Raw genomic sequence first — 19,850 nt, forward strand, 5'->3', positions numbered from 1 at the left:
CATGCTTTTAGGTTGCTGCCATATATCTGAACTCTTTAATTAAAGGATACCCTTGTGATTGTTCATAATGACAGCACCCCATGAGATGATGAAAGAGCCACTTGAGAACATTAGCTTACACAATTGTGGCTTGCTTTTGTTTTTCAGTTTTCAGTTTTGCATTCTGAGAAGAGACTGATTATTGTGCTCTCTTTTCTTTGGCATGATACACACTGTGAAAATTCACCAGAGAGAGGTAAAATGCCTTTGCTTCTGGTGAAATCTTTTACAAGGGTTCATGAACTGCAAAAGCTCAGAATAGACCAGGAAAAACTGGAAAGCTAAAAACCATGGACCTGAATGCTGGTACCTTGGAAATAGTTGTCTGTGTTATTTTGATTTCCCTCAGTGTGGCTGGTAATCTATTGTTGATTTATTACACAAAGAGATGCATTGGTGAGCATTTGCGAATCTCATTCATACTTATTTTCAATCTTGCATTTGACCATATTGTACGCAACTTGGTAGTGAATGTCTTGAAGATTGTTTATGTCTCTGGTGTTGGGTTGGATTCAGCCAGCTGCAAAGTTCTCATGTTCACAACAATTTTTACTATGTCTCTTGCCATATGGTTCACATTATACATTGCTTTGCTGTACTGTTTTAAATTGTATCGAGTGGTGCACCCTCCGGTTGAAGCTGCGAGCACAAACCATCGCAAGTGTCACATGGTCCTAGTTTTTGTTCTTTGGGTTGCTGGTTTTGCAGTTTGCTCTCCGGTTTTACTATATACAGAAAAGACTGGAAATCTAACTGGAGAAAATAAGACTTATCAGCAGCATAGCATTTTGAATTATTCTGAATGCAAGACTGAATATCGAAATGAACAACTAGAGTTTTTATATGGAAAAATATTTCTAGCGGCTGCTGATCTTCTCCCATTGATAATTTTACTCCTCGTTGGTTTCCGAATATTTCATCTCCTTTGGGAACATAAAAGGGCAACTTATGGTGACATATGGATTGGGGATGACACTACTGAAACTGAGGTCCTCAGAGCATGTAAACTTGTCCTGGCGTTAATACTTCTTATTGCCTCCTTCTGGATTTCTCATTTCATCCTAATGTATTACTGGAAACATTTTAATTTCTATTACTTTGCACCACCAGTCCTGACAGTTCTTCATTCAGGATATTCAGCTGCCAGTCCTTACCTCCTTATGTTGATTAACTACAAAATAAAGGTGAAGATGGGATCTTGCTGTTGCAAAGGAGAGAAAAAAACAGTATCCTCAACAACTACATCTTCATCTGTAGAAGTGTCTCCATATGCTTAGCAATTGAAATTCTGTTCCAAAAATTCTGTTCCAGATATACTCAAAAGAGAATATCAAGCTTGGAAACAACAGTGTGCTTGTCTCTGTGTGAGTGTGTATTAGAGAGACAGAGAGATGTAATTGTCAAACTTTGTATATATTTTAAAGTAGAACTTTGTCCCCTCCAGAATGAGGTGCAGAGGTGTTTCATAAATGCATGTAAACCAGGGTCTAGGTATGTACTTACATTTTGCATTGTGCTGCAGCAGTTATTAATACGCAAAGACAGTTCTTTCCTTCACTGCACCACAGCTACCCTGTTTCCCCGAATATAAGACATCCCCAGAAAATAAGACGTAGTAGAGGTTTTGCTGAAGTGCGAAATATAAGGCATCCCCCAAAAGTAAGACGTAGCAAAGTTTTTGTTTGGAAGCATGCCTGACGAACAGAATACAGAAATATAAGACATCCCCTGAAAATAAGACATAGTGCAACTTTGGGAGCAAAAATTAATATAAGACACTGTCTTATATTCGGGGAAACACGGTAAGTAGCATCAGTGTAGCAGCCACAGCCTGTGATCCTGGCTCTCCCTCATAAACTACTCAGATTGGCAACAAGAAGCAGCAGCAGCTATTTTGGCCTGTTTTGGCGGATAGGTTGGCTGTGTTACCAGGTAGAAGTATCAAGAGAGAAGGGACATAGAGAACTTGGTGATTGGTGGGTCTGTCATGAATTGCAAGGCAGATGCGGTGTTTGCAGTGGCTTCTGTTGACTAAAAGGTATTATCAAGTCCAGCATATATTATAGGTAAAAAACGACTGCACAAGTACAGTTATACCTGCCATGCAGCCTGATTAGTGCATTCTTGACACCTCCTCTTTTTGCTTGCTGCTGTGTAACATCAAATTTATGTCCCAAATGTTATACAAGTGGCATACAACTTAGGTTTGAATTCTTGCATTCTTTGGGTGAGCAAAATTATGAGCTCTTTAAAAAATACAAGTACATTTCATAATATACAAATAGAGTTTTACAGAAACAGTGTAAGAATACTTAATAGCCTTGCCGGTTTCATTCTTCTTGTACTGAACAGATTATTTTACTTTTCTGAAATCTAATGAATGCATACATTGTAACATTTTGCACAAATATACATATTTTATGTTGAATTAATTTTTTATTTTAAACTAAATATGTGATTTTATCTCAAATGTGGCTAAAATAATGAGAGTTTATAAATAACGAATAAAGAAGTGCTGTTTCCTTCTGAGATAGAAACTGTGTCCTCATATGCTGTCATTTATAGTGATGTGTTTTATAATTCTAGTAGTATCATGTCATACATACAGTTGTGGTCTCTTTCTGGTAATCAGTACAATTTTTCCTGCTTACGGATGATTTCTCACAATTTGGTAGTTCACAGAGCAATGAAGTTTCCATTGAGCACTGTAATTTTCAGGCATCATTCAGGGAAAATGGGGGGAGAGGACTGAGGGGAATAATTATAGGAGACATTGCTCCAGAGAATCTATATCTCTATTTATGATGAAGTATAAATAAATATCCATAATAAAGGCACTTAAAATATATGAGGTTTGGGGTTTGTTTGTTTTTTGCTTTTTGCAATTGAGTATTGAATATATTTGTGCCTTTGAATCTTGCCTCATGATCAAAATCTCTTTAGCTTCCTGGATAAAATACAAGACATTACCTCAGGTGAAAACCTTATGACTTTCATTCCTTAGCATTCCCATTTGTCGGGAAAGAATCAGGGCAGTTTATCTGCAATGTGCCTTCCTTTTTGGATGTGGCCCAAATCAAGGAAATACTCCTCCCTCATTACAGGATCTAGTTAGTTGTTTGCTAGGATAGAAGGGTCTGATAGACCCTTGTTAACACAGCTGATTCCTCATTTCCCTCTCCGATGCTCAAAGAAGTAGTTTGTACCATTAAGATTCATTAGCTTTTGCTGAACTTGCTTTGCAGTTAGTCATTTCTATGGAATTTAAAATTAGATATTATTACCCATATAAACAAATGAATAGCCTCCTCTTTCCTGTTGCCATATATGATTGTTTAATGCCTTAATTATATTTATAATGAATCATATTTATATTGTTGTAAATAATATTCAGTGAGCAAAGGGGAAAAAATTAAGGTTGGCTATGCTTCCACTGAGAAATAGTAAATTATTTCAAAGTTACTTGAGGAAACTAGGTGCTTTTTAAATCATATATAAGTGATTCATCGACTGTCAAGAAATCCTTTAATGTGATGGAATTGTGAATTTGTATCATGGCATTCAATATATATGCTCAAACATCCAGTTATTGTACTATTTCCTCCCCCCAAAACTACAAAAATCTCAAACGAGTCTTTACTTTGTCTCCTAACCTTTCATATGTCTGCAGTAGTTTTTTCTGTCAGTTTAAGTTCTGATTTAAACATAGTCTAAGTTGGTTTTGCATTTATTTGTGTACAAAAATATTATGCCAGCACTCCAGGAACTTGTCCAAAGTGGCTTGTAAGATGCTATAATAAAAACAAAACATTAAATATATTAATTAAAATCCAGTATTCAAAACTCAGTCGAGCATAAAAAATGACCAGTGACGTTTAAAAGAACAGTTTACAGACTAAAATAGTGCTTAAAAATCATCCCATTTAAAAGCCTGTGTGAGCAGAAGCCTTTTGGCCCGGATCCTATTTTTTTAAAAAAGTCAAGGAGAATGGCATTCTGTAAGTGTGGTGCTGTTACTGAAGAAACCCTGTCTCTGGTTGCCATCCACTTTACCGCTGATGGTGGTGCAAAGACACCAGAGCTGGTGAAAAAGATTTTAATTGACAGGCTAGACATTATGGGATGAGGCAGGCCTTTAAGTACACTTTTATTCAACTAAAATATTAATTGGTTCAGTTTGAGCCACAAGGTTTACACAGAAATCTTTCACAATGTAGCTGAATGCAGTACTGAAGAGGGAGATTGGACAAGGAAGAAATACCACAGCCAGAGTTAACTTCATTTTCACTCACTTGATTCAAATCTGTGTTCATGGACAGGGACAAAAGCTTATAGCAGCATCAATTTTCAGTCCTTTTTTCTCTCTGGCTTGAGAAACTTGGGAGCACTCATATCATGACCCAGGTGGACTAAATGTAGATAACCGTGATGACTGGAGCATCCCCTTTGGTCATCATGTGGATACATTCCAGGGTAAAATTACATTAAGAAATAATAGGCTTAAGATAGTGGTAGTCATTGGCTGGGTGCTTCTATGCCTTAAAGATGTGTTAACATAGTCAATTGTTGAGACACAACCACAATCTGAAATGAGGGAGTGACTGATTAGATTACTTTCCAGTAGACCTATTGAAGCTGCTTCCATTTTGTCTGGATTTGCTGCATGTTGTATCATGAATTTTTTTGGGGGGGGAGCCCAAAGTAAAAAATATGCGAGGCTGAAGGGGTGGGGGAATTCCTCAATAAGGCCCTTTCTGCACGGGCGGAATACGGCGCCCTGGGGACGGCAAAAACACTGTCCCCAGGGAGCCATTCGTACAGGGGGCGCAGCTGCTTCGCAAGCCCCCATTTTCCAACTTCGCTTCCCCAGCGAGGTTTTTGGAAAACGGCGGCTTGGAGCCGCTGCCGTGTGAATGGCAGTGGCTCCAAGGCGCCTTCCCTCCCCCCATGTCCGGGTGACCTACCTGTCCTGTGGCCCTCCAGCGCGTCGCTGAGGCCTGGGGACATGCCCCCCCTGCCCTGCGACTCCGGAGCGGTCACGCAGGGCAGGGGGGCGTGTCCCCTGGCCTCGGCGACGTGCCGGAGGGCCGCAGGACAGGTAGGTCTGCCTGACGACGGCGCAACTCTGCGCCGTTGTCCCGGGAGGTTCTGGGACCGTTCATGCGAATGGTCCCAGAGGGGTCAGGTCGGCATAATCTACACTGACCCGACCCCTTCTGCCGCCGTGCGGAAACGGCCTAGGATTCCCTGGGATTGCATTAATGTCCAATGTGCAAACAAGTATGTAAATTTTGAGCAATTCATTTCTTCCAGAGACTATTAAGGGCCATAAAAGTGCCCCTCATACTTCCTTTAAAAACGATGCAATCAGATGATGCCTCACACAAAACAGAGAGTCCTGCTTTTAGGGCCCTAGTTGCCCACCACCTCTTGATGAAGCAGTGGGAGAAGTTATTTTTTAAAGCACAATGTTATCTGCACCACTGTGTGACTTCTGGGGGAAAGCCAAAAGTAATCCAGGAATGCTCCAGGAATTGCTGAAAACTCTGGTTTTACCATATCCTCACACCCAGCCTGGCAATCTTATATGCTTTCCTTTGTAACACGGGTAGAACTATTTTTAACAATCACTGCCACTTGAAAGGTTTTCAGAAGCACATATTCTGAAGCTCCATTGATTTTACTTTGAGTTTAAAGTATATTTTGTTTCATCAATTTTTTTCATGTGTGACTGGATCTGAACAGCTTTTCCTATGTATGCACTGTGTAGAGTTGTGTGGCAGTGCACCATTCACTCTTTTAGTTGTAGGCAATTCCCTTGTCTCTCTTTAGCATCAGTATGTATTTTGTTCATTTCCCTTCTTGTTGGTACCAGTCAGCAGAACCTACAGTGGCCAACTTCCAGGTGGGGCTTGGGTTCTGGATTTATAATTGATCCCTGGATAACAGAGATTGGTTCTCCTGGAGAAAATGGTGATTGAATAGCAGAAGTACCCAGAAGGGTACCTATGGGCACCATGGAGCCTACTGACACATTTCCTGGCACCTGCTAATTGATTTTAGAAAGCGGGCCAAGAGGGACTTTTGCTCAGAAAAGTTTTTTAATTGGCTATGCAGATTTTGTTAAAGCTGTTTTAGCAACAGTGATCACTGCAACACAAAGATTCCCACTGTGTAACTGAAAGCAAACTGTGTATGCAAGGAAATATTTTAAACAATATTCACTTAAGCTTCTATCTGAAACGTTATGGAATTTCAGTTGGCATTTTGCATACCCTCACTTCATGACATTTAAACTAGGCTCCACCACTGGTGGCAATTATTCAGTAGTTGTCTCTGCCTCCTGCAGAAGCCATTGTGGCTACCACCGCGAGCTAGAATTTTAAAGATGCCTATTCTTGAAAGGTCACCACTAGGCTTCATAGGTAGAAGCAGGGGAACGGGCCTGGTTCCCCAGATTAGAGGCTGCTGCCCATGTGGAAGATTTGGGAATCAAAGTGGAGAATCAAACCCAGTTCTCCTAATTTGAGTCCACAACTCTTAACCATCACACTGTGCTGCAGCAGGTGCAGAGGAGAACAACAAGGACAAGCCCTGTGAGGAAAGACAAAGGAATTTGGGAATGCTCAGTCTTAAAAAGAAATTGAGAGAGGATATGATTGCTCTCTTGAAGTATTTAAAAGGCAGGAAGCTGTTTTTGTTGGCAGCAGAGGACAGGACTTGCTTGACTTTAAATTATATGCAGAAAGATACCAGTAGGCTATTAGGAAAAAAATTACAGTAAGAATTGTTCAATCAGCTGCCCAGGGAGGTGGTGAGCTCCACCTCACTGGCAGTCTTCAAGCCATGGTTGAATGAATGCTTTACGCTGATCCTGCGTTGAGGAGGGGGTTGGACCAGATGGCCTATATAGCTCCTTCCACCCCTATGACTTTATGACTTAACTGTGTCTGAATTATCCTATAGTACCATATGAAGATTAATAATAAACAGTTACATCCCCACAACAAACTTAAGTGCTTAAATGGTAGTTTGATTTTGTGGATTATCTGTAGGACCAGAAATCTTCTACTAAGCAACAAGCTGAAGTTCTCCTTTTAGGTGTGAAAATGTTAGAAATGAAATTTAACTTGGAGTACATAATCAACCATTTCAGTTACTGCCCAAGATGAACATTATTTATTTATTTATTTATTTATTTATTTATTTATTTATTTATTTATTTATTTATTTATTTTTGCATTTTTATACCGCCCTCCCCCGGAGGGCTCAGGGCAGTGTACAACACTAACAAACAGACAATAAAACAAGATAAAACTAAATTAAGACTTAAAATGCAGCATTCAAATATCAAACCTTATTTAAGTTTAAAAATAGATGGCATCAGACTATTAAAACCTCCTCTTAAGAGAGGGACAGTGGGTCTAGAGTGTTTCTCAGCATGTTTGTTTCGGGCACCCACATCAGCGGCTGGTCTCCCCAAAGGCCCGGTGGAAAAGCTCAGTCTTACAGGCCCTGCAGAACTCATTGAGGTCCCGCAGGGCCCTGACAGCTGGAGGGAGAGCATTCCACCAGGCAGGGGCCAGGGCCGTGAAAGCCCTGGCCCTGGTGGAGGACAGCCACATCATAGAGGGGGCGGGGATCACCAGCAGATTGGCCTCTGCAGAACGCAGAGACCGGCGTGGGACATATGGGGCCAAACCATATGTAGTATTGTACATGTACATTTGTGTTTAGATATTTATTGCACAATACTAACTATCTTTCTGGTTTTCTTTCTTTTAAATAGAACTGTATTATCTAGTTGAGTCAATGAAGATGTCCATAGTAGAATAATGGAAGCTCCTGAATACCTTGATTTGGATGAAATAGATTTTAGCGACGACATCTCTGTAAGTATGTGTTGTGAGGGTTAAGGGAATGATATCGTGGTGGTGGTGGTGGCTTTAGGCCCACATGCTGCAGCTATTCCATCAAATGGGTCAAGAGGATTTACATTTACATCCTACTGTTTCAGTCCAAGTATGGGACTCCTGAAAGGTCACCAGTCCTAAATGTTCATCTTTGGGACTCCAGGGGGAATTCAGAATGCATTTAAGCCAGCATTATGCCTCGAGGATTTAAATACAATAAACTGTGATGTAATTATGAAAACGCTGTTGTTCTATGGTGCATGTGCTGTAGTTCTTACAGGAACTAATGATGCAGCTTATTTCAGTGTCCCTAATGAGACCACAACAAGAGGTTATTTTATTTTATGAATATCAGTAAAGGCTGTAATCCAAATATGTGCTAAAAGCCCAATTAGTAAGTAAATTAGACAAATGATTACTGAATGTATGTTTTTTCTCTTGCCTTTAAAAATTTTGTCAAGTTTTCAACTGCTTTATTCAGGAGCATTTTTCTCTTAAAATGGATTTTTATCTGTGATCTTTAATGCAGATTTTTTAAATGAAAAGCGACCAAGACAAGGATTGCAAATTCATGAGATGGTGATCCAATCCCAGAAGAATAATTTATTCAGTGTAACTATGCTTTTATCACTGTGGGGTATTAGGATATGTCTCAGAATCTATTTCCAGACCAGGTTTTATAGCAGCATAAAGAATATGTAACCTCTCTTTGCCTTTCCCTTTGTGCCTCAGTGATGAACTTAACTGTCAGTTCTATAAATGGATAACCCAAATTCTTCATGTTTTAATGAATGTTGTAAAATTCTGCTGACCATTTTGAAGTAAAGAAACACTCAACCTGTAGAAAAAGTATTATCCTTAATTTTCCACTGTTGATAGTCAAAGGCAAAATTTATTTCTAACTAATTCAGTCAAATGTTACATTTCATGGGAACGAATTTCAGATCTTTGAATCAAGGCTTCAATAATAAACTCCAGACCGGTTTCAGTGTAGGTTTAATATAGCTTTTGCACTGTTCATGACTGATATCATAATCCTTGTAAATGAAATTCATGGTATTTCCAATCTGGCTCAATTAAGTGGATTTCATTTTAAGTTAGTTAAGCAACATTTTTTGCCATATTGGTTCCTATTGTCTTTGAAACTTCTAGATTCACAGATTTTCAGAGATACAACTTATAACATAACCAAAACTGGCACCCATATGCAATAGTCTCACAAAAACTTTCCAGCTACTTCCACAAAACCTTTGAGGTGCTCAGAGGCGTAGCTCCAAGGGGGCAGGGGGTGGGGTGCACGCCCCTGTGGGGGTGTGGCAAGGGCATGGTGGGGGCGTTCCAGGGCAGGATGGGGCGAAGGATGCACCAGTGCATTGAGCGCTTTTCCCCCTTGCTACACCTCTGCAGGTGCTGGATTCTGCTGGATTATCCTCTGCCACTAGATAGTTGCTATCCTTCTGCCAAAGTTTCTGCTTGAACTAGTGTTGTATTTTTTGTGTTATTTAGGTAAGTGCATGAATCAACTAAAATAGGATTGAAGGAGAAAGAATCCTAAGCGTGTGTTTAACACTCCCATTGAAATTAGTGAATTTAAATGTGTTTAGCTTTGGTTGTGTTCTCGGCCAGATTTCGTTCAGCGCTTAGCCGATGTTGACTGGAAATAAACATTAAGACAAAAATAAAAGGAAAATAGCAGTCTAGTATTTCCATATTTCCTGTGTATAAGTCTTTATCTATGCTAGGTCTGCTCTTCCTCCAAGCTCCACCAAGGTGTCCAGTTAAGAGAGGGCATGATGTTTCAATAATAAAAGGGGGAAAAAGAAACAGCAGATATGTAAAACTGAATTACAAGATGGATCAGTAGCTTCTTTCCATGTACCAGGACAGGAACCAGAGAATGAAAGAGAGTCACTGTGGAGTGTAGAGTTACTATTAATCTGGTGAAAAAAGTGAGTAATGTTCTTTCTTGGCAGCTTAGTAGTTTCTCAGCTGAAATCCTGTTCATTGTATTGAAAGAAATGGAAGAAATTTTAAGAGTTCATATTTTGTTTGGGGACAGGAGTTGTGCAGGAGGAAATCTGTTAATGCAATCAAACACACACCATTAAAAGTACAGTGAAATTTATGGCATGTTTAATAGGTTTTTTTGTAGAGAACTTAATATATTTTAACGCTGTATAGAACCAGTGGAACAGTTTGTCATTTCTAGAGAGAAGAAATAATATATGGGGGAAACTTTGGCCTAACAAACACACTGCAGTTGTAATAAGCCTTTTCTTAATTGAACTGCCATTTATATTTCAACCTGTACTATTTAGCTTCCTTAGAGTATTCCTTGGAGACCCAGTGACCACTTTTTCTATTGCAGATGGTTTCTATGTTTATACAAGAAGCAGCATATGATAATGTGTAATGTACTGGTTAGATTGAGATTATTTGGTTTCAAATTCTGACTATGTTATTAAATTCAGTGAGTGACTTTGGGCCAGTCACCATATCTTGGAGATACTGTGCAGTCAGGGACCTTTTTTATCCAATTTTCATTCAATTTTTCATGCAGGTATTTTAAGTCTGCCTTAATGGGATAGAGATATGGAATGTGTATGTGTGTGTGTGTATGATTCTTCATATCTCCTCTGGTTTATCAGCTGTTTGTGTACAATTATGTACAACATTCTTGTAAATTTCCAGAGAGTACTGATGATAAGACATCTAGTTCATACTTTTCTACTTCTTCACATACTATTTTATACCTTTTTACTATCTTCAAATGGTCCACATATACATCAGAAGATGTATTTTGTTGAATAGGTAAATAAAGTTACCTTCTAATTCAGAAAATTATTTACACAGATATTCATTCATTCATTCATTCATTCATTCATTCATTCATTCATTCATTCATTCAAGAGATTGCAGATCTGAGCTTTGTTGTACCACTAACTTACTAACGTGTATGAATAATTTCTATTTTCATTTCATTTATTTTTAAAACAATACATGAATAAGTGAAATTAATTAGATAAACTGGTGGTCAGCAATCATACCAGTATCCTTATCTTGCTCCTGATGAATGTCAACACCCACACAGCAAAGCAGCGAGATGCATGAGTCTCTGCAGCTGTTGATCTTGCTGTGGCACTACATTGTGAATGGGGGCCATCCTGACCTTGATCCTTGTTGGAGCCATTCCTGAAAAGAGCAAAATGATATGCAAGCACAGTACTGTTTCAAGTTTAGCAACAGCATGAACATATAGCTGAGTTCAACACTCTGGATATGATTCCCAAACTTTGACCTCCCCCTTGGAGACTGTGAGATTCACCTTTCGGAGAACATATCTTAGTCATTAAATTTGATCCCTTCCAGTCCGGCCTTTGATCCCTTCCAGTCCGGCTTCCGTGCTGGGCATGGGACGGAGACTGTTCTCGTCGCCGTCACAGATACGCTCCGTATACAGCTTGACCGAGGCGGATCGGCGCTGCTGGTATTGTTAGATCTTACCGCAGCGTTTGATGTGGTCGACCACAACCTTTTGACCCACCGCCTGGCCGCCTCCGGGGTGCGGGGCACTGTCCTTCAATGGATTGTCTCGTTCCACCGGGGCCGGAGTCAGCAAGTGAGGTGCGGGGATCAAGCCTCCCGGAAGTGCCCGCTTTATTGCGGTGTACCCCAGGGGGCGTTGTTATCCCCGCTGTTATTTAATATCTATATGCGACCCCTTGCTCAGCTGGTACGGAGTTTTGGGCTGGCGTGCCACCAATATGCGGATGACACGCAGCTCATTCTGTTGATGGAGGGGGGAGCGGTCGCCGCCCCGTGGCTCTGCAGCACTGTTTGGAGGTGGTTGCTGGTTGGTTGCAGCAGAGCAGGTTAAAACTGAATCCATCGAAGACGGAGATCCTCTGGCTTGGCCATGAAGGAGGGGGCGGGATTTTCCAGCCGCCGGTGTGGGAAGGGGTCACATTGGCGCCGACCCCTTCCGTGCGCAACCTGGGGGTCCACCTGGATTCGTCTCTCTCTATGGAGACCCAGGTGGCCCATGTAACCCGGGTTGCTTTTTTCCATCTTCGCCAGGCCCGGCGGCTGGCTCCCTTCCTCTCCCAAGCGGACCTAGCCACTGTGATCCATGCAACGGTCACCTCCAGATTGGACTATTGCAACTCGCTCTACGCAGGCCTTCCCTTGCATTTGATCCGGAGACTCAAACTGGTCCAGCATGCAAAAGCGCATTTGCTTACGGGCAGCGCCAGTTGGGACCATATCCAGCCTGTGCTACGCCAGCTGCACTGGCTCCCGGTGGAGTTCTGAATCATTTTCAAGGTGCTGGTGTTGACCTTTAAGGCCTTACGCGGCCTAGGACCCTCGTACCTTCGAGACCGCATCACCCCATACGTCCCTATGCAGCCTCTCCGTTCGGCGGAGGCCAATCTGTTGGTGGTCCCTGGCCCCTCGATGATGCGGCTGGCCTCCACGTGGGCCAGGGCCTTTACGGCCCTGGCCCCGGCCTGGTGGAACACTCTCCCTCCAACTGTCCGGGCCCTGCGGGACCTTGGTGAGTTCCGCAGGGCCTGTAAGACGGAGTTGTTCCGCCGGGCCTTTGGAGGGACCAGCCGCTGATGGCGCCCCCCCCTGTTCCAACAAATGGGACCTGCCGTCCCTCCCTCCTAGGGAGGGTTTTTAAAAGTGGGGTTGCTGGACGCCTCTTGTTATTATCGCTGCCTTAAATTGTTTTAATTAGTGTTTTAATTATGTTTTATGTTGTACACCGCCCAGAGCCCCTCGGGGATTGGGCCGTATAAAAATCCAAAAATAAATAAATAAATAAATAAATAAATAAATAAATCATTACTTACCTAGCCATTGCTGGTAGTTGCACTGGTATTTTGACTGCAGTTTCTCTTTTGGCTACTCTAGAAGACTTTGATCCTGTATGGCTTTGGTGTCATGAGAATTTGGCTGGCAGTAACAATAGATGGAGTGTCTTGTAATTACCCAGAAGTGTGGTTGTGCTGCAAGTGCAAACTCCGATTTCATGTTGAGTTACTGTAGGATGAGATCATTATCCTATGCCTCCTGTGTGGAAAATGCTGCTAGCAGCTGTTTAAGGAGGCAGTTCGCCATAGGCAAATTTTCCAAGAGTAGACATTTGCAGGATTCTGCAGTCTTGACAACCTGTCATAGGTGCATTGTTCTTCATTCTCAGTTGGTGAACTGGAGGTTCCAGTTTAATGCTTGTGCTCTGTAACTGTTCTGAACAAAGCAGTATTATGTCACAGTATTTATACTATTGTATAATATGTGTTTTCCCATCACCATGCCTGAAATATGTGTGTACAAGGACTAGCCCAGTAGAAAGAGAACTACCTACATGTATGTATCCTCACTGAACTGCACATACTCTTTCCCCAAAAAAGTAAAAATAAAAAGAAATACCAAGGCCAGGTTTGAGCCCATAGACCCCAACACCACAGACCAGCCTCATACATCAGGGCCACATGAGGTCAGGTGTGGAATATCAAATAGACAGGCATGGCTCAGTCTGCGGATAAGGCAGAAGCAAGCAAAAGTCCTTCTTCTGACCTTTTGTCCTGCAAATGGTGAAATGGGGAACAGCATGGCCACCCAATGGGCTGCCCCAGATATCTATTACTTTGCCCAGGACACCATTTTATAACTCTGTCCCTATGCTAGATCCATGGCAGCAGAGCCTGTGCACCCACCATGACTGCCCTGCCCATGCACTAACAACTGTGTGGCTTATCTCCCTTGGATAAGTCTTCCTGTCCCCCTTAAACACAGTGTGTTTGCCCTGTGCTCCTCATAGAAAGTTACTCCAGGGGTGCCTGCAAATGTTAGTCAGTGCAAGTGCCCTTACACTTCCAAAGTCTTAAAGCACTTCTAATGGATGGAGGATCTCTGGTTCACATAGTGCCATCTGTGAAGGGCCTGGATCAGTCGAGGGAGAGGCCTGTCTCATCTTTTGACTACCAACCTCAGGAACCATCTGAAGAAGCACCACCTGACAGTGTTTCTTAAGGGATAGACAGAGGCTGGTGCGGTGGCTGTGTAGCCACCAACCAGCCACGAGGTGAGTCATCCTGTGACCACTGATATTGTTCTGCCTGAACAGTCTCCTGTAGGGAAGGAATGCCAAACATATCTGACAAATATGTTTGGTAAATTTGGCACTAGGGGGCCTAGGGAAGGGAAATAACAGGCAGGAGAAAGGTCACTTTCCTCATTGGCAAGATGGTCAGTCTCGACAGACACTATTTTCTGTAGCTGAAGACGTTTGCTTCCACAGACTGCGTTAGGATGCCTATCCCTGGCCCCCTGCTTGTACCATGCTGAGCAAGAAAGTGTTATTGTCATTGTATGGGCTTCTAGGAACTCTGTGAAGGCACAGTTGTCCCATGCTCATGGGAGAAGTGTACACTTCACATCCAACATCTAGACCTGTCCTCAGGTGCATTGTTCATATCTCACACTGATGGCTCTTTGGTAGCAACCCAACAATGTTCTCAGTAGGGGTGGGGAAACCAGCATTAGGCAGGTTAAGGGTTGCCGGTCTGGCTACTATGAGACTTTGCTCTATGCAGAGGTCCTCATTGAAACAACATAGTGGAAAACCATCATTGAGAAACATTTGGAGGGTGAACAGGCAGGGGTGTCTCCATGGGTTCATGTGACCCATGGTAACACAAACATTAAGACAGCCACACAGGCAATGAGTTTTAGGCACATTTATTGCTCAGCTCACCTGCTCCACCTCACGGTTAAGGATGCCTTGGGTCTGGATTCTGCAGAAAATCTCAGGTTGGAAACTTACACTCATGATTTCCATATTTTCTTCTCATGAGCCTCTTCTCATGCAGAGTGAAGGATTCCTATCAGCTTTGTGAGAAGAAAATGCTGACACTGATCATCACTTGATCAGTGATGTCTGCACTCACTGGAATTCTATCTACCCAGGATGAGTGATTGATTATCTCTCAGACTAAACTCTTTAAGGACTGCATGCAGTACTTCTTGTCTGACACAACAACCCATGATCCAAACAGCTCATAAAAAGTTGACCAACTTTCTGGAGCCAGCTGCAGGGCACACAGACTTGATTGCAGCAGTGGTGCAAAGACTGCAAGAGGGTGTTGAGTCTTGCCTTCAGTCTCTCACTCTGCAGAAGGTCTACATGTTTGCAACCATCAAAGACAGGATGCCTGAATAGTTTACCAGCTCATTCACTGGAGAGATAAGCTCTCCCAGTGCATTGAGTTCGTTCCGGCCAAAATGATCACACTGGCATAAGCAGAAGAGGGGGGGGGGGTAGATGAAAGCAGCTCTGCTGCTGTTAACCCCCACCTCCACTAATAGGCAGTATCCCATCCCTGTGGAAACCACCAAGATGGCCTTTGAAGTAGAGCTTGTAAAGGTGGAACTTCGCCCTTCTGGGAGCTTGAGGCACTCCAGAAAAGCCATGGCATCAGTAATAGTGAGATAGTAACTTTCTATGAGTAGTTGACCACCAATCCACTAAGCTACTGGACCATGACAGAAAGAGGTGGTGTGGCTAGACTTTTCTGCTGTGTCCAGAGGCTCCTCCCATGGCATCCTATATGTGTGCAGAGAGAGTAAATTTTTTACCATGTGGGCAACACTGTCAGCAGTTGGTCTTCCTGAAGTTCAATTTGCCACTGTTCAACTTTCCAATTCTAAATTTCAAGGTTGAGTGAAGTGAGCACATGGTTGTCCCTGCATTCTCTTTGGCCGTTTCCGCACGGCGGCGGAAACGGCGAGGTCGGCGCATTGCGCGCCGACCTGAAGACGCTGGGACCGTCTGCATGGACGGTCCTTGAAGCAGCTGGGCAGCCGGCGCCGACCCGGCCTATCCCCGGGCCTCCGGCGCGTCGCCGAGGCCTGGGGACACCTGGCCCTGCGCACCTGGAAGCAGGCGCGCAGGGCCAGGCGGTCCCCAGGCCTCGGCGACGCGCCGGAGGCCCGGGAGAAGGTGGTGCCGAGGGTGGGGAAGGCGGCATGAAGCCGCTGCCGTTCGCTTCGGCAGCGGCTTCATGCCGGCGTTTCCCCAAAAAGAGCGCTGGGAAGCGCTCTGGGGAAACGCCGCCTTCAGGCCGGCCGGGCGGCGCGAGGGCGGTGCGGCTGCGTTGCAGCTGCGCCCCCCGTGCGAATGGCGGCCTGGAGACGGTGTTTTTACCGTCTCCAGGCCGCCATGAATTGCCCGTGCAGAAACGGCCTCTCAGTTTGTCTTGGGAAGTTGGGTAGAATTAGTTCTTTTCAAAACTAGCATGTCACTAGAAATAAGGAGCCCTAAACTGGATAGCTCCAGCTAGCCAGGGGTAGGGAACCTGCGGCTCTCCAGATGTTCAGGAACTACAATTCCCATCAGCCTCTGTCAGCATGACCAATTGGCCATGCTGGTAGGGGCTGATGGGAATTGTAGTTCCTGAACATCTGGAGAGCCGCAGGTTCCCTACCCCTGATCCAGCCCAACATTTGTGTTTTTGAGCATCTAGTCAGGGCTAGAGTATGCAATGATAGGTTTTTACCGTTTTTAATGTATGTGAAGACAAGCCTTGTTCAATATGAATATTAGATTATTTGTAATATGGTTGATTTTGCTGATCCTCAGGGATAAAAGTAGTATGGAAGTAATAATACAAAACCCTCTCCCAGCAAAACAGATTAAGATGGAAGAGGTAAATCAGGCCTATGGATTGGCAGGCTAATTCAGCTTTATTTGCATCAGCCTAGTGAGTTAATTCTGTAATTGATTTTGAACCATTCAGAAGCATATTGTCTTCTGAACTGTAATTTGATTTTGACACATGTTTGGAAAATTATCAGTAACTGTAATGAAAACTGAGATCCCAGAGTTTCTATACATTCTATATAGTGATGTATTCTATATAGTGAGCAACTGCTGTGGTTTGGTGTGCCTGTGAGTTTTCCATTCAATCTCCTATGGCTAAAAGCATCCCTTTAATTTTGAATATGGTGTATTTATACAATCTTTAAATATTATGTTAAATCATTGTCTTTCATGTTTTTGTGTTTTTGATTCTACTAACATGCAAAAGTTCTTTAGTTCCAAAGATGTAATGTGTATCTGTGACACTGAATGAAATGTTTTGTGCTGTACAGCATTCAGTTGCAAGAGAGACATCAAAGGAGTCAGCAGTAAATTACCTACAGATTTTTGTTTGAGGAAAAATTCTCTTTGCAGTATTGGATCATACGGATGAATGAAAGTATTCCACAAATGTATGGTGAAATGGTTGCTGTTTGCTCGGATACATATGACATTGTGTTTAAAAGTGAATCCAAGGAATGGCTCACTAATTATCATCAGGTGTGCCCCTTGCAGCACATCAGTATTTGCCTTAATCATACTCCCTTCTTGAGAAGTTGGCTTATTTTCTTGTGTCTGTTTATTTGGAATAATCTCTATCCTAGCATCCCAGAGAATGTGTTTTGCAAGTATGTGGAACATTGAGTCTTGTAAGTCTACCCAAATTTTAAAGAAATCAAAATCAAAATATATAACAAATTGAACAGGTGATCCGGTGTTTCTGTAACACTTTTCAGTGTTTCAAATGTCTCTCGTTTAAAGTAATGCTGTGATCTCTATGAGCAAGGAATGCCATAGTACTTTCCAGCATGATTAAACCCATGGCTCAGATAAAAAGAAATGCTTTCATTTTCTCTGCTATGAAGCCCACTGAGGCTCATTTTATCATCATTGGGTTGGTGGACTTTTTAATTTCAATTAGGCAAATGCTTGAAACAGTTCTCTACTTTAAGCAAATGTTGCTGTTCGCGGTGGTCTCGTCAATTAAAAGTGAGCCTTTGTTTTGCCTTTTGCCCTTTTGTAAAAAATCTGTTATGGATTATTTGTTCAATTGCCTCTGTATAGTGGTGTTTGAGTAGCAGAACTGTTTCTAATAGATGAAGTCACAGGTGTTTAAAAAGGTCAGCAAGCCCATATGTAATAAATGAAGTGCCCAGCACTGAAGCTGCCACATAATATCATCTTCAACAAGCTTCCCCTCCCAGCAAGAGAAACCTATTCCCTGAACTTTCATCAGTACTAAGTTCTTCCAGTCCCAGTTTATGATGTAGACCCGAAGTGGTACTTAGATGCTTTATTCACTGCATCCCATGAACAGTAGAGTTCATGTGGCCTTACAGGGCATTGCTGTATAGCACTAGGGCAGGGGACTAGTAACTAGCACAGCAAATCTCTTTTTATCTTTTAGCAAAATGTTGGATTATTATAGCAACCTATTCAAACAAGTCTTTTTTTACTGGTTATATGGTCAATTTTTTTTAATACCATTTAGGTTACTGAACCAATTTCTTATTTCACAGTATTCTGTAACTTCTCTCAAGACTATCCCAGAATTACGTAGGAAGTGTGATCCACAAAATGAAGACAGAACAGGTAAGCTGCTTGTTTCTATTCTGTAATCCTCACAGGGCATTGTTTAAAGTAGTTGCCAAGACAGAGTTTCTTCTTTTAACAGTTCTCTCTTGTCTTTAACTTTGTTCATGATAACAATGAATTTCTGCTTTTCCCCTTGTTTCCTCTATATTTTTTCTTCTTCAGATATTAGGTCATTAACATAAACAATAACCAAAAAAGCTCCATAAAAGGATTTGACAGAATACAGCTATACGCAGGATTTAATCCCAGCAGCTCCAAACCACAGTGTATGCTATAGTTTACTAAAAACCCGAGAAACCATTAGTGACAACACATAATGATATAGGCGCCAATGAAAAAATGTTGGATACATTTAGTACCCATATGGTCATGACCAGTTTGAGGCATTGTGTTTTGCCAAATTCTGAAACTCTATCAAGGATGCTACAAGATAGAATCTACTCTTGGGCATACTGTAACAGTTAAGATGAAAGCAACATTTTTGAGTTTAATAGTGTAAACTAAATGAAGAGTCATGGCACATAGATGAGAACCAGATGGAGACCCTTCCCCCCTACTGACAAAAAGTTCATTCAGTGTTGTTTTTCACATTGTAAATCCAATTAAGTCTCTCTTGTTTCTGTCTTCAGCATGGAGGAAACTGTACTGGTAAGAGTAATGCATTTGTACTGCACTTTGAAAACTTTATTATGCATCAAATGTTTGTTTCATTAATACTTTTGAATCTGGAATGTATTTAGTAAAAATCTGAAGTTTCAATTTCTAGGAAGGTATTGTGAACCACATAAATCTTTCATGATTCGTTTACTTCTATATCCTATTTCACATAGCAGAAAATTACCATTACTGAAAAAGAATATTGTGTCTATATTTTGTTGCATAGGAATAGCCAGGAAGACCCTGAGAACTGAAGCAGGCCAGTTCCATTCTCTACATAAAATGCCTAATGGAGTGAATGGGTGACTTTAGCTACTTTAGAAGCGATTCCTTATCAAGTTCCTAATCTAATGGATAGTGAGTGGTGGTTTCCATTTTAGCTATCAAACCCAGCAGCATAAAAGGTAGAGTCTTGGGATGTCAACTTTTTTTCTTCTTGAAGACTCTGCCTTTATTTATTTATTTATTTATTGGACTTTTTAATGGCCGTCCCCCTAGGGGCTCAGGACGGTGAACAACAGTCTTAAAACATAGTTTAAAAGCAGTAAAAAATCAGTTCAATTTTGTATATCATAAATTAAGTTTTGACCAGATGGATATACGTGTTTCACCAGCTGAATTTCTCTTTCCTATCAGGTTTCTATGGACACAGGGACCATGCTAGGGGGGAAAATAACAGCTTTGAAATTAGGAAAGATTTGAGCAGGAGATTTTCAGGTCCTGGTTGCAAGTCAATAATAAATAATAGTTGGAAGGAAAAGAGATTGTGGTCTTAGAGA

At 42.0% G+C, this 19,850-nt stretch overlaps 2 protein-coding genes across 4 annotated transcripts in view; both read left to right on the top strand.

Annotated features, from left to right (window-relative positions):
• The window catches only part of LOC125436498 (synuclein alpha interacting protein), a 124,204-nt gene that overhangs the window by 49,418 nt on the left and 54,936 nt on the right, over positions 1–19,850 (top strand). For 2 of the 3 annotated variants that reach the window (XM_048503547.1, XM_048503544.1), the window contains exons 2-3: positions 7,829–7,931; positions 18,339–18,411. In XM_048503547.1, coding sequence (XP_048359504.1) covers positions 7,875–7,931; positions 18,339–18,411 — 130 coding nt within the window. In that variant the 5' untranslated portion in view covers positions 7,829–7,874. Of the gene's footprint in view, positions 1–7,828; positions 7,932–18,338; positions 18,412–19,032; positions 19,063–19,850 lie in introns of those variants that run through there. The other variant, XM_048503546.1, reaches the window with a different exon arrangement.
• LOC125436499 (taste receptor type 2 member 3-like) lies at positions 181–1,699 on the top strand. The gene has a single exon (XM_048503548.1). The coding sequence runs from the start codon at positions 330–332 to the stop codon at positions 1,314–1,316; it is 987 nt and encodes a 328-aa protein (XP_048359505.1). The 5' UTR covers positions 181–329; the 3' UTR covers positions 1,317–1,699.

This window comes from Sphaerodactylus townsendi, linkage group LG07 (assembly GCF_021028975.2).
Source record: "Sphaerodactylus townsendi isolate TG3544 linkage group LG07, MPM_Stown_v2.3, whole genome shotgun sequence".
In the NCBI taxonomy this organism is placed as follows: Eukaryota; Metazoa; Chordata; class Lepidosauria; order Squamata; family Sphaerodactylidae; genus Sphaerodactylus; species Sphaerodactylus townsendi.

What these genes read in the sequence shown, in the direction of transcription:
- LOC125436499 (XM_048503548.1), top strand. Translation starts at nt 330, where the DNA reads ATGGACCTGAATGCTGGTACCTTGGAAATAGTTGTCTGTGTTATTTTG.